The 20,522-nt window shown below is 37.5% G+C and overlaps 2 protein-coding genes across 3 annotated transcripts in view; both read right to left on the minus strand.

Moving 5' to 3' along the window:
- Positions 1-1,006: 1,006 nt before the first annotated feature.
- fam133b (family with sequence similarity 133 member B) lies at positions 1,007-5,222 on the minus strand. Its single transcript, XM_065292012.2, has 11 exons — positions 5,064-5,222; positions 4,436-4,533; positions 4,264-4,342; positions 4,082-4,171; positions 3,960-3,992; positions 2,412-2,480; positions 2,211-2,309; positions 1,898-1,951; positions 1,733-1,807; positions 1,463-1,513; positions 1,007-1,368 (listed from the first exon to the last, which is right to left on the minus strand). The coding sequence occupies exons 1-11, from the start codon at positions 5,085-5,087 to the stop codon at positions 1,279-1,281; spliced, it is 762 nt and encodes a 253-aa protein (XP_065148084.1). The 5' UTR covers positions 5,088-5,222; the 3' UTR covers positions 1,007-1,278.
- A 3,003-nt stretch (positions 5,223-8,225) lies between these two features.
- The window catches only part of cdk6 (cyclin dependent kinase 6), a 40,643-nt gene continuing 28,346 nt past the window's right edge, over positions 8,226-20,522 (minus strand). For both annotated transcript variants that reach the window (XM_073812681.1, XM_065292023.2), the window contains exons 6-8: positions 13,595-13,645; positions 12,552-12,687; positions 8,226-12,428 (exon numbers count right to left, since the gene is read on the minus strand). In XM_073812681.1, coding sequence (XP_073668782.1) covers positions 12,294-12,428; positions 12,552-12,687; positions 13,595-13,645 — 322 coding nt within the window. In that variant the 3' untranslated portion in view covers positions 8,226-12,293. The remainder of the gene's footprint in view (positions 12,429-12,551; positions 12,688-13,594; positions 13,646-20,522) is intronic.

The following is a 20,522-nucleotide window of genomic DNA, read 5'->3' on the forward strand; positions in this document are numbered from 1 at the left end:
TTACTGCATCAATATTACTGCGCCTGAGGTCGAAGTGCTATAAACTAAGTGCTCTTCTGCCATACAATATAGTTTCTTATTTTTATCCGCTTATAGAATCGCCACGTTTTATTTTGTGCCACCTTATGTACTCATGTAACAGTCTTTAAATAGGGGAAACAAGGAAGTGTTTGGTGGCTTCTAAATTCATCCCTATTTGGATCCTAAGGAATGAATGGGGCTAGGCTAAATGCTAACACATTCATGACACACTTGCATTGAAATAAAGATAGGTATGTATTAATTCGTCTAAGATGATCTAAGAACATAGTAAGATATTTTTAAAAAACAAACGGTGGTGTGTTCCTTTAAAGCAATGAATGTTTATGGTAACATCAAGTTTAAGTGCATGTAATTTTAGGTTTTAGTGTACTGTATTCTAATGTAACATATTTATTAGGAATGCACAGATATATCTGCCTATATCGGCAGATAAAAGTATTTGTTCTACTATCAGACATCAGCCGAATGTTTAAAAATAGCTGATGATCAGGGCAGATTACATTCTGGCAATCAAAAGTGGTGGTAAAACACATCAGAACTCATAATGTGTGATTCTTTTCAATTGGGTCAAAATGACAACAGAATTGTACACTCAGAAAATAAAGGTACTAGAAGGTATAAAGTCACTTGAGTGGTACCTTTTACAAAAGGTACACTTTGTAACTAAAAAGTGCACATTGGTACCTCAAAGGTACATATCTGTATCAAAATGGTACATTAAAAAAAAATAACTCTTTAGTTCGTATGTTCTGTATTTCTAGGATTACAGAACAAAATTTTTTAAAACAACTAGTAAAAAACGAATCTATCAGCATCAGTTGTTGTTATTCTTAGTAATCGAAAATCGGTACCCAAATTATGTATCGGTCCATCCCAAATATTTATGTTTTTATAGTTTTTGAGTAGTAAATGGGCTGAATTTCTGAATGTTAGCCCCAACATATTGTACCACACATGGCCAGCATTGGTGTAAATGACCTTTATTTGGACTGAGAATCATCTGTTTAAAAAACAAACACACACACAAACCTAACATAATTAAGCCCAAGGCATCATTTCATTCTCCCTTGACATGATCCTCTCATCTGTCGGCCACAAAGTCTTAATGTGCTAAGCAGCACATGCTTCTAAAAGTCACTTGGACAGATAATCAATGGTTTCCCCACAGTCTGACAAGAGCTCCATCCTCACTCCAGCGTTCCAGCTGTCTGCTGTGCACAACACTGTAAAAGCCCCTTAGTCCATCTCAGAACCAGACGTCTTCCTCTTTTTCTTTTTGCTATGTTTCTTATGCTTCTTCTTTTTCTTTTTTTTCTTGGACTTGTCCTGTAAATATAAAGGCAGTTACTTTAATAGCATGGACAACATTTTTAAAAAATCTGCTAAAATCCCCTCAAATTACAATTACATGATGACTTACTGTAATTTTCTCTTTTTCTTCACTACTGTGTTTCTTCTTTTTGAACTCTCCCTAAAAAACAAAAAACAAAGCTAGTATTTATTCCTAGTATAAATTCCTGTAGTTATACGCACAAGAAAAGTACAACTTTATTCTTTAAAAGTTCATTTGTGTGTTTTTAAAGAAAGTCATATGGGTTTGGAACAACATTAGGGTGGGAACTTAATAATTGTTATTTTTGACTGAGCTGTTCCATTGTGGTAACAAAGTTTAAACAAGGATTAGTCTTACATCTACATCAGAGTCCTCTGAGGACTCAGAGAGGCCCTTTTCAGATTTTATCTTCTTTCGACTGTCCTTCTCATCCTTCAAAACAAGAACATATCACTTATGAAACACAGGACAGACCACAGAGAACTGTTAAGGATGAATGACTTTATATGAATCATAATATACCTTGTCTTTCTCGCCATCCTCCCTGGGCTTCTTCCTTTTTTTCTTGGACGACTCCTGTAGATAATAAACGAAGTTGGGATTTAGTCTTACAGAGACAATTTTTAAAATCATTAATAGTTATTCAGATATTATGTTAACTTAATTTGCACTGCAAATTAATATTTAAGAATGCAAATAATAATTGAGAGAAGACTGCAAAACAAACCAGCAAAAATTAGATAATTTTAGTGTACTAACTAAAAAACCTCTCATAACTTGCAATACCAAACTTTTAGCAGAAATGTTTTCCAGAGATGTGAACGGCCACTAGTACCCTGCTATCAGTTTCTGACTCTGTGTCAGATTCGTCAGACGCTTTCCTGGCAGAAGATCTTTTCCTCTTTTTCTTTCTTTTCACATTTCTCTTCTCATCCTGAAATTCAGGCAAATAGGAGAACAAGGGAACATTCAGTGACTATGCATGGCCCATTTAGAAATGCATGCAAATAAACTGATCAATGGCACAAATACTTACATCATCTTCAGATTCTGAGGAAGTGGAAGAAAAATCAGAACTCGATGAAGAAGAGGAAGATGAAGAATGCTTGACCAAACACAACAAAAGCAGAATTTGTTAGATTTTAAGCCACAAAAAGCCAAACTTATGATGAAAACTCATGATAAATCCCTTTTTTAGGATGATATGCATATCGCAATGATATGCAATAACAAAATAATTTTAATACTTTAAAAAGTTATGTTATAGCTTGATGCAGATAGCATAGAGACCAGCGAGATACATGATGTTTCATTTAGCAAAAAGAATGTGAATCTCGGGAAATTTTATTATTAGTAATTAAATATAATTTAAATAGATTTTACAAACGTTTATATTATTGCATCGCATATCATATTATGTAGCAAAATGTATTGCTAAATATGACTTTTTTACTTCAATATCATGCAGCCCTACTTGATAAAGAAAAAAACATTTGAATTTATTTCACTGAAACGTAGAGGCTGTTTACACCTGGTATTAAGATGTGTTTTGGTCAATCGGATCACAAGTGGACGACATTAAATACAGGTGTAAATGGGGTGTAAAACTTTTTGAGCTTGAAGAAATTCAGAGGTAGTATGAAACACATTCGACCTTTTGTTTTGTTTGGAGCATGTGGCCGAATGTGTTCAAGCAGCCATAAAAGAGGGCTTACTCTCCGGCTACTGATCTAATATAGTGCACTGAGCACAATATTTTAATATTGGAAATGACTTCTAGCGTGAACAACAGTGTTGAGCACTAGCTTTAGGCTTTCATTGATAAAACTGAAGCGGCTGCTCTCCCCCTCTTTCATTTGTTTCATTTTGTAAGCATATAGGGGCGTGAGCTTATTCTTAAATCTTTGGTGTCCCCAGAGTGCGTATGTGAAGTTTTAGCTCAAAATACCATATAGATAATTTATTAAAGTATGTGGATAGTGCAGATTAAGGGGCGGTATTATCCCCTTCTGACATCACAAGGGGAGCCAGATTTCAATAACCTATTTTTCACATCCTTGCAGAGAATGGTTTACTGTGTTGATCTATTTCACATTTTCTATGTTGATACAAGCACTGGGGACCCAATTATAGCACTTAAACATGAAAAAGTCAGATTTTCATGTCCTCTTTAAATGAATGCAGGGGGATTTGCCAACAGACCACCTCCTCAGAAAATCAAAGCAAAAGCGGTTGAAAGTGGACACAAGAGACAGAATAAAATACCATGTGTAAACGTGAATGTGTCTGTCTCTCATTCATTTGTGATCCAGTCGACCAAAACACATCTCCTAATACAAGGTATAAACAGCCCCTAACAAAGTGACCTAATGGCAACTTTTCTATTGACAGGAAACTACTTCATGCATTTTCATGGTTGTGGAAAATTTGCAGTCAATTTAAACACAGGCTGGTTTTAAAAGAGGTTTGCTGATCACAAATCAGAACACCAGCTCTAGCACATAAACCAGCACCACTTCTGTGTTATAAAGAGCTGTAAGAAGTACTAGTGGCCCAAGGCATGAAAATGGAGAGCTCTCCTCACCCTGCTGGACTTTTTCTTTTCCTTCTTCCTTTTCTGAAAAAACAAATAAATAAATGTAAAATCTGAAAAATCACAGTCAAGCTATTAAATGTTAACGGACTTATCACTATATAAACTTTTACCTCTTTCTTGTCTTTCTCCTTATCTTTTTCTTTCTTGTCACCACCACCAAGTACTTTTTCTCTGTTCTTCTCCAATACCTTCTTCCATCTCTGGTAAAAAAAAAAAAAATAAGTGACAGTACATATTATTCAAACGGTACAGATAAAATGGCTGGGAAGCGCTTCATGCAAAACAACCGTACCTCATTCATTTTGTCCTCGAAATCTGCCAGGGCTCTTGAGCCCTTCTTTTTCTTTTCCAGTTGTTCCTTTACTTCCTCCCTGATACACAAAATGAACAGGAAGACAAAAACATGAACAAAAAGGATAACAAATCACATTTTTGACAGATGAATACTAATCGTTTCTTCACACCATGACGGCCGTGGTCTGCTGAGATAATCCTGAATGGTAGGGCCTGCGTTAGGTGCGGGTCCTCGTGCCCTGGCAGCAGCTATTGGGTTCAGGTAAGCCTGAAAGGCAAGAAACCCTAACATCAATAATGTAGCCCTCAATCATCATAACAAACAAACACACCCACGAGCATTAACGTTTCACGTGTTGGTTACTAAAATAACAGCTAGTGTACTATACATATTTGGATGAGGGATATCTACTGGTGAAACATTAACGGGATTTATTCATATGACCAATAGAAATGAAGCAGCAAACTGTTAGTATAAACACAGAAATGCATGTTTAAATGTCAAACGTGTGCTAGTCGAGGTAGTAGAACGTCTGAGCCAAACACGTTAGCCTCACTAGCTTAGCATAATTCACACAAACGCTAGTATCAGGTTATAAACTGAAAAAGTAACCTGGTTATAAGGTTCAAATAAGGTTCTGTGAATGGATGTGGATAGTTTGTTTGGTAACTTGTTTTGACGTGTTCGCATTAGTGCTAAAGGGCCTCTTTAGCTCTCTCTCTTCCGTCAGTGATTCAAAAACATAGCACAAAACAAGAATATACGAGATTATGCGGGGCAACGCAATATTTACTTACCACTCTGTTATCTCGCTTTCCCATATCTGTAGATTTTGCCTATTACCCGCAGGCTAAAATCTATTAATTTGTCTTTTGTTTACATGTCTCTGCTGCTGGCGCTAGCTGACTAGGAATCTTCGAAGAAACGCCACCTAGCGCTGCCTGAGCAACACGTCATGCTCAACATGAGCACTAGGGGGCGCGAGAGCTTTCTTCTTATTCTTCTTCTTTCCTTTTTAATGGCGGATGGCAAACAACTTTTGGAAGCATTAACGCCACCTACCAAAATGGAGTGTGGGTTTGGATATGTTTAAATCCTAACAATAGCTAATTGTAATAATAAAAATTATAAAAATAAATAAATAAACTACCTACTCTATTCACCTTATTTTCCACGACAACAAGGGCGGCGCCATTGCGCTCATTTTGTCAACGTACTTCCGGCTGCATAGGATGAGCAACTGAGGCAGTGGCTGAAGGCGACGCGTTAAACTTAAAAAGCTCACTCAAGCGCTTTTATGTTTGTTTCTTACCAATTTTAACGGACGGGGAGCCGACTGAGGAACACCCTAATCCCAAGTAATGGTTCGACTACGATGTTCCGGTAACTTTAAAACACGCCGGGTTTTGAAAAGGTGGTCAGTTTCAGGTAAGCTATCTTAGCTAAATGTGCTCTTTCGCCTAACGTTAGATTTGTGATGTCCGTTCTACGAATAAACTTAAGATCAGTAACGTTAGTTTATAAAATGCAATTATTTTGAATGATTTTCATTGCGCACCTATATTTTTATATCTAAGATGAGACAATATTATAATATTATAGTACATTACATTCTTACAGTAGCTCACGTGTTTCATACAAGTTACAGAGATTTCAGATGCTAGGAGGTCAGTTAATTTCTCATTCAGATATTGATGATAATGACCTATTAAACGACATATTATTTAACACTGAAGTTAGAGATTGTGTGTATAACGTTACTGTCTCTTTTTAATGCATCTCTCTCTCACACACACTGTTCTGTAAGTATGGATGTCATTTATATATTAATTCTCATGATGCAATTTTCTTTTAAATACTAACATAAAAATGTTTATTGTTATATTATTTTTACAGATGCATTGATGTTTAGTGATGCAATGGACAACTGTGAGGATGATATACAATCAACGTGTTCCTAAACTGTGATGCAGAAACACAATGAGAGGATCCATCCGTCTCTGACCACAACTACACTTTAAAATCACAACTCAACCTGAAGCAACCTACCTCTGATATGGGAAAACAACCTTGGAGTTTCCCGGACAGGGCTTATGCTGGTCCCAGGCTAAAATGCTTATTTGAGCTACGATAATTTAAAAACACCTGGTACTAACATACCTCAACATATATGAGTGCCATTGTTTTGTCACAAGATGTGGTTTGTTTGTAAAAACTAAAATGTCCTAATATAATTAAGGCCTAGTCCTGTAAACCCTGTCTGAGAAACTGCTTCAATGCTTCTGCTTCATGTGTTGAGCTGGCACAAATGTACATATCTCTGCTAAGAAACAACCATCTTTGTCAGCTTTACACAGGGTTGATATTGCATGCATTACACAGTCGCTAAGCACATCACCAGTACATACACCAACAGCTTCCAGATAAACACTTGGGATCAGCTCCTGATGACTCTGATAAAGCTGCGTCTTAATTCATTGCAGGGTGGTCTTGCTGAAAAGTTAGTTGTTTCTTAGTCCATAGTAATTTTTATAAACCTTTACAATGTGACCTGATTTTACCTGTTGTAAAGTTACATTAAACCTTCATACAGTATGTGATCAGATGTCATGCAGTGATATTAAACATTTACAATGTGATCTGTTGTGCATTTATATTAAACCTTTATAATGTGATCAGATATTACCTGCCATGCAGTTATATTAAACCTTTACAATGTGATCAGATGTTGTGCAGTTATATTAAACATTTACAATGTGATCAGATGTTACCAGTCATGCATTTATATTAAATCTTTACAATGTGATCAGATATTGTGCAGTTATATTAAATCTTTACAATGTGATCAGATGTTACCTGTCATGCAGTTATATAAACCTTTACAGTGTGATCAGATATTATCTGTAAGGAATTTCTTAAACCATATGTGAGCTTTGTAGATTCCACTTAAAAGAATTTAAGTCTCCTGATTTGAAGGAATAAGTGTTAGCAAGTTTGCAAATGAATTTTATCATGGTACATTACCACATAAAAACGAAATAGTTATTGGACTGGCTAAGGTGCACATTTGCTTTAAAAAAAGACGAAATCACTGTGTAAATATTGGTAAGCATAATTACTTTAATAATGCTGCTCCATCAACTCCTTCTGACAGGACGAGGTAATAAAATATGTCCCATAGGTTACTTGCCGCGGCCGCTTCATATCGTCTAACCACGAGACGATTGATGGGACATTATAAGACTATCCGAGCGTCAAATGAAGTTTTCTCCGTGCTCCTAATTTAAAACATTTACAGCAGTTGCGATATTTGTCATTTCGCTAAAGCTATAGTGAACTACAAACAATCTTCTAACCACCAAACTAGCTACCGAATCCACTGTGCCATATTAGCAGCGGAAGTCGGTTGACAAAATGCGGAAGAGCGAAGAATTGAAAAGGGGCGTGGCGGAATAAGGTGAATATTGCGCAAGAGCTTTCAAATCGCTCTCGCGATATGTTGATGTCATACGCAGATCAGTCTGCGCAGAGCCGCATGAAGTAGAATACAGGTTTTCAAATTGTCATCTACATGTATACTATGACATGATTCAATTTATTTACAGATGGCAATGATTATATGTAATTGTTTCAAGCCACTTGTAAATATAATGCAATGGCAACGTCATGTGAATTTGGGTGACATGGTTAAAACGTGAGGGAGCGCTCGAGTATCGATGAGCCATTCTCACAAACTTGTTTCACAAATAATTTTGGTTTTCTTAAAATATGACCTTAATTACCACCCAGATTGTTTACAAAAACTTGTACAAGAAATTATACAGAGAATTATGGAATTAAAATAATATAGATAACATAATACAGAGAATATTCAAATATTAATATAAATTTAAATGTCCGTGTAAAGAAACCATGTTCTTTCAGTTTAGTCTCACTTCAAAGTCAATTTTACAAGCCAGTTTTACACACTGGAATATTTATTTTACAAAAATATGAAAACGTCAGGCAGATACAAAAAGGCAGAAGCAGCTTTTCTCAATGGCAAATTGGAATCATCTTTAGGTGGGCCAGTTTAATACAAATCATACAGGAGCCAGAGCCTAAGACAAACTTTAGCAGCAAAACGAGTCCACAGAAAACAAAACACTACCATACATCATTCACCCTTCTTTGAACAAACAAACAAACAAACAAACAAACAAACAAACAAAACTAACATGGTCATATAAAAAGGGCACTGTGACCAACATTTTCATTTCAGTTTGGTTCTTGCAAAATTTTACAATTCTTACAAAGGAGCTAAATGAACTGAATTTAGCAATAAAAATCTTAAATTCAAAAAAATGTGCTGTTTTAACATACGAACATAGCTTAAAAGAAATTAACTTCGAACTTCAGTATTTCATTTTAAAAGGCATCACATTCTATTTAAAACATGATATACCATAATTAATAGACTATTCAAGACGTAAATCAACCAGACAAAAGATTTGTCACATACAGATGATAGTACACACTGTGACCTTAATCCTTACTTGCAAAAAAATAAAAATTGCAAAATGATTTTAACTCTGAATTACGTACACAGATCAAAGAAAATTTGAATTAAAGCACTGATAAAGACAAAAGTTCTTGATGCATTTCTTTATCCCCATAACAAAAGCATTTTACTAAAAGCTGACAGCATAAAAGCTAAAATATAATATTTGATACTTTTCATTTCTAGCCAGCCAACGTGGAAAGGAAAAATATTAACATAACAATACACACCACAAAAAAAAAAACCCTGAACAAAACGTTAAACTTCTAATCAATGTGCACAGGTAAAAGATTTTTAAAATAATTATTTTTTTTAACGATAATATGAATCCTTAAAAGAAAGACAAAAACATTATAAGAAATAGGATAAATATAATGATTAGAAAATGAAGATACAACCTCTCGGTTTGCTGAATTTTTCACTTTGTAGAATGAACCAAATACATATCATGCACTCCAAAGTGTTATATAACGGTTGATTTTTAAAGAATAATATACAATTATTTTTAAGCTGCTAATAAAACAGCATTATGAGTCTTATGTAATGAGAATAATTAATTTCATACAGTGTCTGTGCAGCAGCTCGACGATAAAAAATGTGTGCACATTGATTAGAAAATGTCTTTCATTGTGAATTACCATATTACATTATTGAGAATTATTTGTTAAACTTTCCAGCTTTGCAAGTTTTGAGCATTTTCTGTCCGGGATAAATTATATCGTATGTTTCACTGCTAAATCATTAAAGAAGAAATAAAACCATACGACAAAAAGACTAATAAAATACAATAAAAAGATAAAATATTTAAAATGTTTTAAAAGACATTTTTGTTACTGTTCTGTTGGAAACAATTTTGCCTAACTGATTATAATTGTTCAAGTCTGCAGTGATACACGTGGCTTTAGCACCATTAGCTCATCACTGTTCAATTAGATACAATTTAGATTACAAATGACAGAATGCAAAGCATTACTATCCAAAGACAAAATGTCAATAAATAAAAACAAATTGAATAAAACTGTAGAGGAAATTGTAGTAGGGAGCAAAACATCATATGTACCAATGTCCAGCAATTTCACTCAGTTTGAAAAGTATCTTAAAATGATCTGATTACATTACTCAAACGAGTTACAAAAATCACTAACTAAAACCATTTAACAATAGCAAAAGAAGCTAAACATAAATGTAATAAAACCACAACAGGTTTAATAATAATAAAAAAACATTTCATGGGGAAAAGCACTGAGATGGGCATATCCAAGGTGCTGGGTTTTTTTTCAGCATGATAAGCACACATCATGCCAAATCACTATTAAGATACATTCGTAAGCCTAACATTTAACACATTTAAAACACTATGAATTATTCACTGGACTTACCAAGATTAGTTTTATACAAGACCCACAAACAAAAAAGTTATACTGGTTTACACTGATCAATATCTAATGCCCTCTGAAAACACCAAACCCAATCAAAGACACATTGGAGGAGCGTGAAACCACACCATGTCGGTTCGGTGGAGGTTTTGACGACGATGGTGTCATACACAAATAATTTTTTCTGTGCATTATATTGTACACGCACATATAGTTTAATCGGAATATGAACAACTGATTGGGAATCAGAGAGTATTTGTAAAAATGTTAACAGTACAAACAGTGATCTAATACATAACATATAATATTAATAATAATAATAATATTATATAAATAAAAAATAAATTGTGAAATGACCACATTTATTTTATTATCCCATCCAAAATGTTTCCAGAACAATGTAGGTGAAGTTAAGGAAATGTGAGTGAACGATGACACAACTAACCCAACGGTTATTCTGCTAACTTATATATGAAATCAAGACAACGGAAAGCTGAGACCATGTTAGATTAATGGTTAAGATAAAACCTGAACCATTGTTGAAACTAAAACTAGAGTCATAAATAGACCTGAGTATGGAATGTGACAGAATCAGTATACTGATCCTGAGAGTATGAATCAAGCATCAGTGCTTAACTGTATGAACCTTTCATTGTAAAATTGTAATACAGTGCCTGCCGATAACTCCTTAAATCTGCTAAAACAGACTTACAATCTAAATCTAAACCTAAATTCAGAAGCAGCGCCTGTCCTTCCATCCCTCAATCTTCTCCGTCACACACTTCAAATGAAAAGCATGCGAACATTACAGCTCATCACATATATTGTGATGATCATGTATTTACAATTCAGTGAAATGGATAATTGAAGGATGTAATGCGTATAAAATAACCCAGACTCCATCGATCAATAACGTGAATAATGTACGCTCTCCAATACTCTTAAACAAATCTCACAACCTGACCTTAAACATAACTACTTTCACTAGACTTTTCATAACTACCTGTATTTCTACTCATACCTACACTTTCATACATTAATTTTTGTTTCCACCTTGGCATATTTCAACCCCTAAATTCGACATGCAACCCGGGTGCGGGTCAACCTTCTACTACGTCGGTCTCGGCACTAATCCAGGGTGCAGACTGTTTGGTACGAGTCAATAATATTTAGCTCTCTACACAACAACCTACACCTTCAAGTTCACTAAAATTAAGACATACATGCCAAAAAAGATCAACAATCAACACTGACATAATAAAATAGATGAACAGGATGTAGAAAAAAAAAAAATACACGTGGAATAACATTATAAGGAAATGTGTTGTTAAATAGTACTTGAAGCGTCTGGTAGCTCCATCCCAGCTGATTCAATAGTGAACACGGCAGGATGCTCAAGGACACTTGGAAGGCCGTAAAAAGTGAAATGCAATTACCAATCGAACACTAAGTGATCCTGCGTGTCCTTGGTTATGCAGTCATTAAAGCGGCTTGAAACAGTTCCCTCAAGCCTGACACCAAGCGTGAACATAAAAAACGAGTATTTAAACGTGTAAAATATAAGGGTTCCGTTCAACGGGCCCCAAATTTGCAGTAGTTGCGGTGCTTGCTTGTGATATCAAAGACTGAAATGAGCTTACATTAGAGGTCTTCTCAGGTCCAAAGAAATGTACCCCACCAAAAATGTTAAATTACCCGAGACCGCTAATATAATACCCGGCCCGGGTCCAAGGCACACGTAAAACTGTTAGACCCAAACCCGCTCGGGTCTTGGGTCGGACATTGGATCTGGGTGGACCCGTGAAGACCTCACATAAGGCAATGCTGTATCCTGGCAGTGATGTGCAGCTAAGACTCAATACAGAGCGGTACGTGTCAATCCCACAAGACGGACGATCCCTGGCTGGCAGTGTTGTGATTCGGTTGAAGTCTCAAACGTTATTCCAGGCAGCATGTTTATCTGTTGTTGGTTTGTATTAGTAGTGACAGGATCAACCGATGATAAATGTATTAAGTCCTGAAAGCAGCATGTGATGTTGTGCTATGGAAGACAATATGGGTCTTGAGCCCAGTGTCTAGAATTGAAGTCAGTGTCTTTAAGCAGCTCTCTCCTACAGGGAGGGCTTTTTGCTGGGAAAGGGTTGAGCATACAGACTCTTGCTGGTGCTGTCTAAACTCTGGAAGTATGGGTGAGACAGTGCATCATAAGCTGATATCCGTCTGGAGGGGTTAAAGGACAGAAAACGCTGCGTAGGGAGAAAACAACAAGAGAAATGTTAAATAAACATAAGCTTAGGGAACCAACGTTGCAATTTGATGAAAAAACGTATTATTGAGATATAAAGATCAGTATTGATTGATCTACTCACAAGTAAAAGCGATTTGCCCAGCTCATCCATGTCAGGCACCAGGTCCTCTATGGGCTGTGGAGGGCGAGGGGAAAAGGCACTTTGGGGCAGACCCACCTCTTGTGGCCAGTCTTCTGGAGAAGGGACACCTACCACGCTGGAATTTCACAATTAAAACAGTTAAAATGATGGCTTTCTATTGTCTTTCATGAAACAGTCCAACGATCTAACTCGCAGGTATCGCACACCGGACGTGCACATTACATAGGGTGAGCTTAGTCAGACAGATATGAAAATTGTGTGTTAGCAGCCTATGTTAATCGTTAACAATTTGGGACAAATATTATGTTATTTAATGTTAAACTTTGTGAGTGCCGCTCTCCGTCAGACATCACCGGTGTGTGTACATACATAATGTGTTGATTTTTATATACATGGCGTGACACGGTGCAGCGCTTCTTGTCCAATGTGCGGCCCCTTAAAGGCGAAGTGCACGATTTCTGAAAAAACGCTTTGAAAAAGGGAATCGGCCTGACTTCCAAAACACACTTGTAGCCAATCAGCATTAAGGTGCCTGGGTTGCGTATGTGTGGGGCGGGTCTATCAAAAGAAGGTCCAGATTCTATTGGGGTAGGGGCGTGTTTGTTTAGGTGATTTCAAATAGCAACATTGGCTTTCAGAGATCATGGACCCTGCCTTTAAGCCATTGGTTGCAATTCGCAATCTCACCCCTAGATGCTGCTAAAATCTACACCAGGGGTCTCCAACCTTTTTGTGAGCAAGGGCTACCACAATAGATAAAACAATCAGGAGGGCTACTTTTTTCAGCCCAAAAACTTTTTTATTTTACTTGTTGATATGCTTTATTATTGTTTAAAATGTTAACATACAAAAAAGAAGCCAAGCTAATAAAAAAATATGTAAGAAATAAATATTAAAATTAAGGCTATTAATAGAATGTGCTTTGGCGGGCAACTCACAGACTCTGTGCGGGCACCATGTTGGAGTCCATTGACCGACACAGTGCACCTTTAAAAGCTAAAAATTTACAGACATATACTTACTCAAAAATCTTGCCTAACTGGTCAACATCAGAATTGCCACGGAAAAGAGGGCTGCAAAGAAAGAAAAAAGGTAAAACATTTAACTTTACAAATAACAATTTTAACATAAACATTCACTGTTTAATTCCTATTAATGCAATGCCCGAATGACGACTTTTCATCCATTTATAATCAACAAAACTTTAAGCAGTATATATACACAGAAGGGTATGTTCAACTAAGGAAAACATGTGACCTGTATGTGAAATCCAAGCTACATTTACATTTTAGGTATTTAACAGATGTTTTTGTGCAAAACAGCTTACAAAAGTGAGGAATGACAACAGAGAGATATGTTTTAGGCTCAAGTCTCATAATCCAGTTATGCGATTTGGAGAACCAAAGTTTGATTTCAATAATTTATTTCTAATTTATTACAATCTTTGACATCTATGCATCTATTTAACTGCAGGAACAGCCACACAACAAGGCTTTGTTTAAAGATGCAGTCTCCCAGTCTGATTTCCAGAGGAAAAGAGGCCGAAATTAAATGAAATAAATCCCTTATACGCTACATTGTACAAACAAGCTTCCAAAGCCACATAACAGACATTGCTTCACTGTATATGTGTTGTTTCCTCGCCAGCCTCTGGCTGAGCCCGTCAGAAGGAGAGAGAGGAGATCTGAGGGCTTTTTCAGCACATGTACGAGTCCACCAGACTGAACCGTTGCTGGTGCCTGTGGCTTCGGGCCAGTCAGGACACCCGTGGGCGAGCATGCTTCCTTTGGCACTCGCACAAATACCAGGAGCCGCAAGCACAGGGCCCAGTCTCCAAAACACACCACATGGAGTAAAAGAGAAAACGCTATTTATCCCTGCCGTCTGCTTTAGCCATCCACATACCTCTATGTAAAGGAGCAAAAATGAAATGTAGCAGGAAAGCAATGATTATGATCTATAGTTAAAACACAGCGATGTAGTTTATCATTACACGGTCTAGTCCTCAAACAGATTGCATAACTAATGTTTGCTCATGCATGCGTTACTGTAGCTTAGCAAAGATCATGGGTTCAATTATCAAGGAACACACATGCTGATATAATGTATAGCTCGAATGCACTGCAAGTCGCTTTGGATAAAAGCATGTGGCAAATGCATTAAAGTAATTTTGGATGTTATAAATGCTGTGCATGCAATCTCTTCCACAACCACCAGATGTCGCACTGCTGCAGGACAATGTGAGACAGCGCATCAAGTGTATTCAGACAAAGAGCCAGTACTGAGCACGTGCAAGGCCTGCACACTTCCTCGGGCCTCCATTATTTAAAAAGCCCACAGGAGACTTAACATACAGACAATTGTCTCTGCATGCTTTTCCAAAGAAATGTAGTCACAGCTACTGTATAAACAGCAGGGTATACAGGTGTGTCATCGTACGGTTAAGATGCTCAACATTCTTCGCAGGTGAGGAGGTCTAGATCCCTTTTCCTTTGAAGCAGCTTGTTTATAGCAAACTGCCATTATCGTGACTTTAACATGCCTCTTCTATGAAAATCTGTGGGTTTGAAATGTGAAACCCTTGAAGGCAAAGTCAGACAAAAGCCGTTCTATTTTCTAACAGTGGAAAAAAAACTCTCACCTTAAGCGGTGTCATGCCAAAACAAGTATGGCTAAAAATCTCGGTCTTCACATTTGGTCTTCCCCTGGGCTACTTGTTAGTCTGAATGAATTAGGGGCTTTTTGCACAAGGCAGACATTATGCCGGGCCAGAGGCTTCCTGAGTGAGTGGGCACACACAGAGTTGAGACCGGGCCAGTACAGGCAGTCGAGTCACGCTCCGAGTGCCAGCGTCTCTATCCACATTCCACCCAAGTGACCTCTGGAATGCATCTGTGAAAACCGATTCGCTTTCGAAAGTGTGAATCTTCTCTCTCTGAGCATGGTAAAATAGCAACCTATTTGAAAGTCTTTAACCAGCGTTAACCTCGCAGTGTCCTAAACATGGCAACTGATCGCTACATAAAAGTGACATTGTACTTGGAATGTGAATTTAACCCATCCAGTGAAAAGTGAACACACAAACCCGGAAAAGTGGGCAGCTATCCCTACAGCGCCCGGGGAGCAATAAGTGCCTCATGTGCTCAAGGGCACCTCAGCCGGCCATGAGACTCGAACTGCGACTCTCGGGTTACAAGCCTGACTCTCTAAGCAATAGGCCGTGACTACAGCTTCTGAGGAATACAAATACAGACTTGCACGAAACATGACTTTCCACCGAAACCTAATGTGCATTGTAAGAGTCGGACGAGTTTGAGGATTAAACCTTTTATTAAAAAACTCAGCAACATGACAAACAAAACAGTGAGGGCTAAAAAAACACAAGTAAGCTGGCAAACTTCTCGAATGCCAGTGTTTTTTCTTCTTTTCAGGTCAGCGTTAGCACTCCTTACCCCTCAACATTTCAACTTAAACAAAGCCATACAATGTGTTGTTGGCTGAGGTGCGCTGTGTCTTTATAACTCCCGGTTGAATCTAAAAGCCGTGTTACTGGAGTTGGCTCTCGTAGTGCTGTGCACTTCTTAAACATCAGAGGGTAAACCTGGTCCCAGGTGCCCTTTAATCTGCAACAGGTGGCCTTTTAAAAAGCTTTCTTAATCACCTGCAGGAGGAGAAAAGAAGGTGTGCTGGTAGTAGCAATAAAAGCTCCCTCACCCCCTTTATCCTCTCACAGGGAGGCGTGCCAGGAGCCCAGCACTGTGATGAATGCGCATATGAGACCAAACACTTTAATGTATGTTCCTATGTCCCCATGTAAGCAAAATTTATCTAGATGATAAAGCGTAAAATAAAAATAAGTCTCTCATTTCCACCAATCCACCACTTCAGCTTCTCTTCAGATTCTGGCTGTGAGGTAAACTAATCACCATTGGCTACTTTAAAGGGGGTGGACCCACTCAATATGCAGGTCTGGCTTTGAATGACCAAGGACCGCCCAAGAGGCCATAATGACTGACAGGTAAATCAACCAATCACGTTTCGCTTTGTGCCGCGTCATGTTTAGGGGCTTGGAAATGTCACCACAGTTACCGACCAGTGTGCAACCAAAGATATACATAATTAAGGCTAGATGTCTTGTCCGTGCTTCTAGCCAATGGAGGTCGACGTCCGCACCTGGCGGCCATCTTGTCACAGGCAGCTCGCTCACTCGTAACATTGTTTTAATGGTGCATGTACTTTTTAAATGATTTTTAAAAAGTGTTGGTGAATTACAAACGTCAGAGATGTTCTTATGCACTCCATACTTATGAATAATGTTCATGAAACATCCAGAAGTATATGCCACAAGTTTGTAAAAAAACATTTGTAAATCCATCAAGATTTCAGTGAGATAAGAGTATTTGTGAAAACTTGCCTGTGACAAGATGGCCGCCGGTGATGACGTTAGAGACATTTAGCCTTTATTATGTATATCTATGTGTGCAACCATCATTGACATAGTCTCTAAAGTTTATAACAACAATAGCAAACACGTTAAAATACCTGCATACTTTTAAACACGCAGCGTTTACTTTATCTTGTTGAAGCATATTGTCACCGATGTAAACATGAAAGCGGTCGTTCTCGATCAGACGGCTTTGTGATGTTTCCAGGCGGACCGTTAAAGATAGCGACACTGACATCTCCTGGAAATCCTGTATAATTCAACCAATCGGCGAACAACTTGCTAAAGTGTTTCCAGAAAAGTATTCCATATGCATCAGCCGTTCAGTCAACGGTCCGTGGGCGTAGACTATCCCCGCCATAACTTCCTGTTTTAGTGGAAATTACGTCGTTGACGCATCAAACAAAGCTGCGGCACCTCAGTAGGTCTTTAAAGGAAAACACCACCATTTTTCAACATTTTACTATGTTTTTACCTCAAATTAGAAGAATTTATACATATCTATTTTTTTCAATGTGTGCAGTTAATCTTTGTTCAGCGCGTCGTGAATGTGTTAGCATTTAGCCTAGCCCCATTCATTCCTTAGGATCCAAACAGGGATGAATGTAGAAGCCACCAAACACTTCCATGTTTTCCCTATTTATAGACTCTTACATGAGTAGATACACGAGTAAGTATGGTGGAACAAAATAAAATGTGGCGATTTTTAAGTGAATAAAAAATGAGAACTATATTGTATGGCGGGAGAGCACTTAGCTTATAGCACTTCGACCTTGGCGCGCAGTATCATCATCACTCCTGACTACTCCCCCTCTCGCTCAAACTTTTGTCAATATTACTGCGCCTGAGGTCGGAGTGCTGCAATATAAGTGCTTATCCGCCATACAATATAGTTCTTATTTTATCTGCTTAAAAAAATCGCCACGTTATATTTTGTTCCACCACTTACTCGTGTAACTACTCATGTAACATTCTTTAAATAGGGAAAACATGGAAGTGTTTGGTGGCTTCTAAATTCATCCCTTTTTGGATCCTAAGGAATGAATGGGGCTAGGCTAAATGCTAACACATTCACAACGCGCTATACAAAGATAAAGTGCACGCACTGAAAAAAGATAGGTATGTATTCATTTCTCTAAGTTGAGGTAAGAACAAAGTAAAATATTGAAAAACTGTGGTGTTTTCCTTTAAGTTTAAATATCAATACAGCTACCATGCTAACAGACAGCTACCTCTTGCATGTGCTTGACATGGTACTTATTTCTACTACTGCGTATACATTTAATAATTACATTTTCAGATCTTTAAGATTAAGCTTTAAATCTTCCTTCAGTTACATTCTGCTGAAGCACTGGATTATTGGGTTGAGTCAGCTAATGTTATCTGCTAGTTATCTGCTGGTCTTGTAAAGCAAACACTTTCACAATGAATGCCGCCGGAATGGGCGGACAGGTGGGACCATTAGAACGTGAAACACAGGATGTGTGTATCAGCGTTTTCCATGACAAATCCTCAGCTCTTGGAGGGGGAAACATCAGCGCGTGGAGGGCAAGGGGCAATTATTGACTTTACTAACAGCCAGGAAATGAAGTATGTGAACACACAATGCAGCATGTTCAATGCAGGTGAACCAGGTATACAGTAAATCACATTAAACATTTGTAGGATTACATACATGCTTGAAACATGGACTGCTTTTTGGTTTAACCGACCTGTAGTATGTAATCAAATACTGTTATATGCATCATATGTAATGTCTAATAAATAACAAAATAGCAATACACAGATAAAAATTGTCCTGCCGTATTCAATCCGAGTACTTAATGATTTGCGAAACCCCTTTTGGGGATAGTCGGAAAAGTCCCAAATAGTCCGCAAACAGCTTTCACCCCCCTGAGATGTTTTATGCAGAACTATACATAATTTGTGATGTGATACAGGCTACATTAAAAGCCACAGAAGCAGCCGTTGATGTCTTAAACCGTTGAAACCTGCTGTCACTGGATTGAGCAGCTTAATAAATGTGTTGAGGCGAGCAGTTGGAAAGATTCGTTGAACCACACACAGATGAACGGATGGATCACTCCAAAACTGCTGTTCCCTGTCGCAACCACAGTGACGCTTACAGTTTTCATGTAACTTCTAATAACCTCCAGCAAAAACTTGCACGTGTTAAGCAGCATGACCTTACAAAATCTGTACTACATTCCAAATGATAAAAAATAGCATGAAATACAATTGTTTCAAATAAAACAGTATTTACAACACATCTGTAAAATGAAACTGCTGCTGTGTGGACATACAAGGATTTGTGTAGACCAATGGTTCTCAAATGGGGGGCCGGTGCTGGGGGGCACCAGTTTTATGACATTTTATCAAATACATTAATTTATCATGAATTCTCTGTAATTAAACCTAAAAATAAGGCTAGTAACCAACAGCACTAATTTGTATAATTTAATGTTTTGTTTAAAGGGATAGTTCGGCCAAAAATGATATTAAACCCATGATTTACTCACCCCCAAGCTGTCCGAGTTGCATATGTCCATCGTTTTTCAGACAAACACATTTTCAGATATTTTAGAAAATGTTTTAGATCTTTCAGTTAATTAAATGTGAAGTAACGGGGTCCACGTCCTTCAAGTCCAAAAAATGTGTGTCCATCCTTTACAAACTAAATCCAAACGGCTCCAGGTTGATAAACAAAGGTCTTCTGAGGGTAATCCGCAGGGTTTTGTTGTAGAAATATCCATATTTAAAACTTTATTAACGAAAAGAACTACCTATAACTAGCACTGTTTTTTGTCATAAATTTTCTTTGGGGGGCCGCAAAGGAATGCACACTTTGAAAAAGTTTGAGAACCATTGGTGTAGACTCACCCATCATCTGTTCTTTAAAAAGTGTTTTAGCTGTCATTTCATATACTAAAGACTTTTTCTTTATCTCCTTATTATGTAACAAAACTTGTTTCTTAATGTTTTTATATATAATTGCTTTATAAAACTCTGCAACTCTGGGCTTCCCCATCTCAGTAAATGTTATCTGCTGATCAGCTTTGCAAATACATTTCAATAGCAAGTTTTGCATACTATAAAACCATGCAGTGACAAGGGTGTATGCAAAAAATCTGGTCATCTGCGTTTAACATCTCACACATCAGTTTTACATTTAAAGGTGACATAGAATGATTGAACGGGGTATTTATCCTTGTTCTGTGATGTGACATGTAGACAAAAATGTTTTTGTTTGGGTCTGTAATGCCTTAGAAGCTTCCTAAAAACCTCTCTCAGATAGCTCTATTTGGGTGGGGGATTTTAAACAAGTGGTTTTGCACCTATTTGGCTCCCCCTACTGGCTTAACTTGCAATCTCATTACTGATTGGCTGACTTTGCTGCCACTCAAAAAATGTAGCCAATTATTTTAAAGTGGAGGGGCAGGGAGATGCCTGTGATGTCATAAGCATCAGTTTTTCAGATTGGGCCGTTTTCTGGCTGACATTTCTAA

This window comes from Paramisgurnus dabryanus, chromosome 19, assembly GCF_030506205.2.
Source record: "Paramisgurnus dabryanus chromosome 19, PD_genome_1.1, whole genome shotgun sequence".
NCBI classification, from domain to species: Eukaryota; Metazoa; Chordata; class Actinopteri; order Cypriniformes; family Cobitidae; genus Paramisgurnus; species Paramisgurnus dabryanus.

Excerpts from the sequence above, each read along its gene's own strand:
- fam133b (XM_065292012.2), bottom strand. The coding sequence starts at position 5,087 with ATGGGAAAGCGAGATAACAGAGTG. Across the intron at positions 2,481-3,959 it reads AAAAGAAAAAGTCCAGCAGG|CATTCTTCATCTTCCTCTTC; the intron begins GTGAGGAGAGCT and ends TGTTTGGTCAAG. Across the intron at positions 2,310-2,411 it reads CCTCAGAATCTGAAGATGAT|GATGAGAAGAGAAATGTGAA; the intron begins GTAAGTATTTGT and ends CCTGAATTTCAG.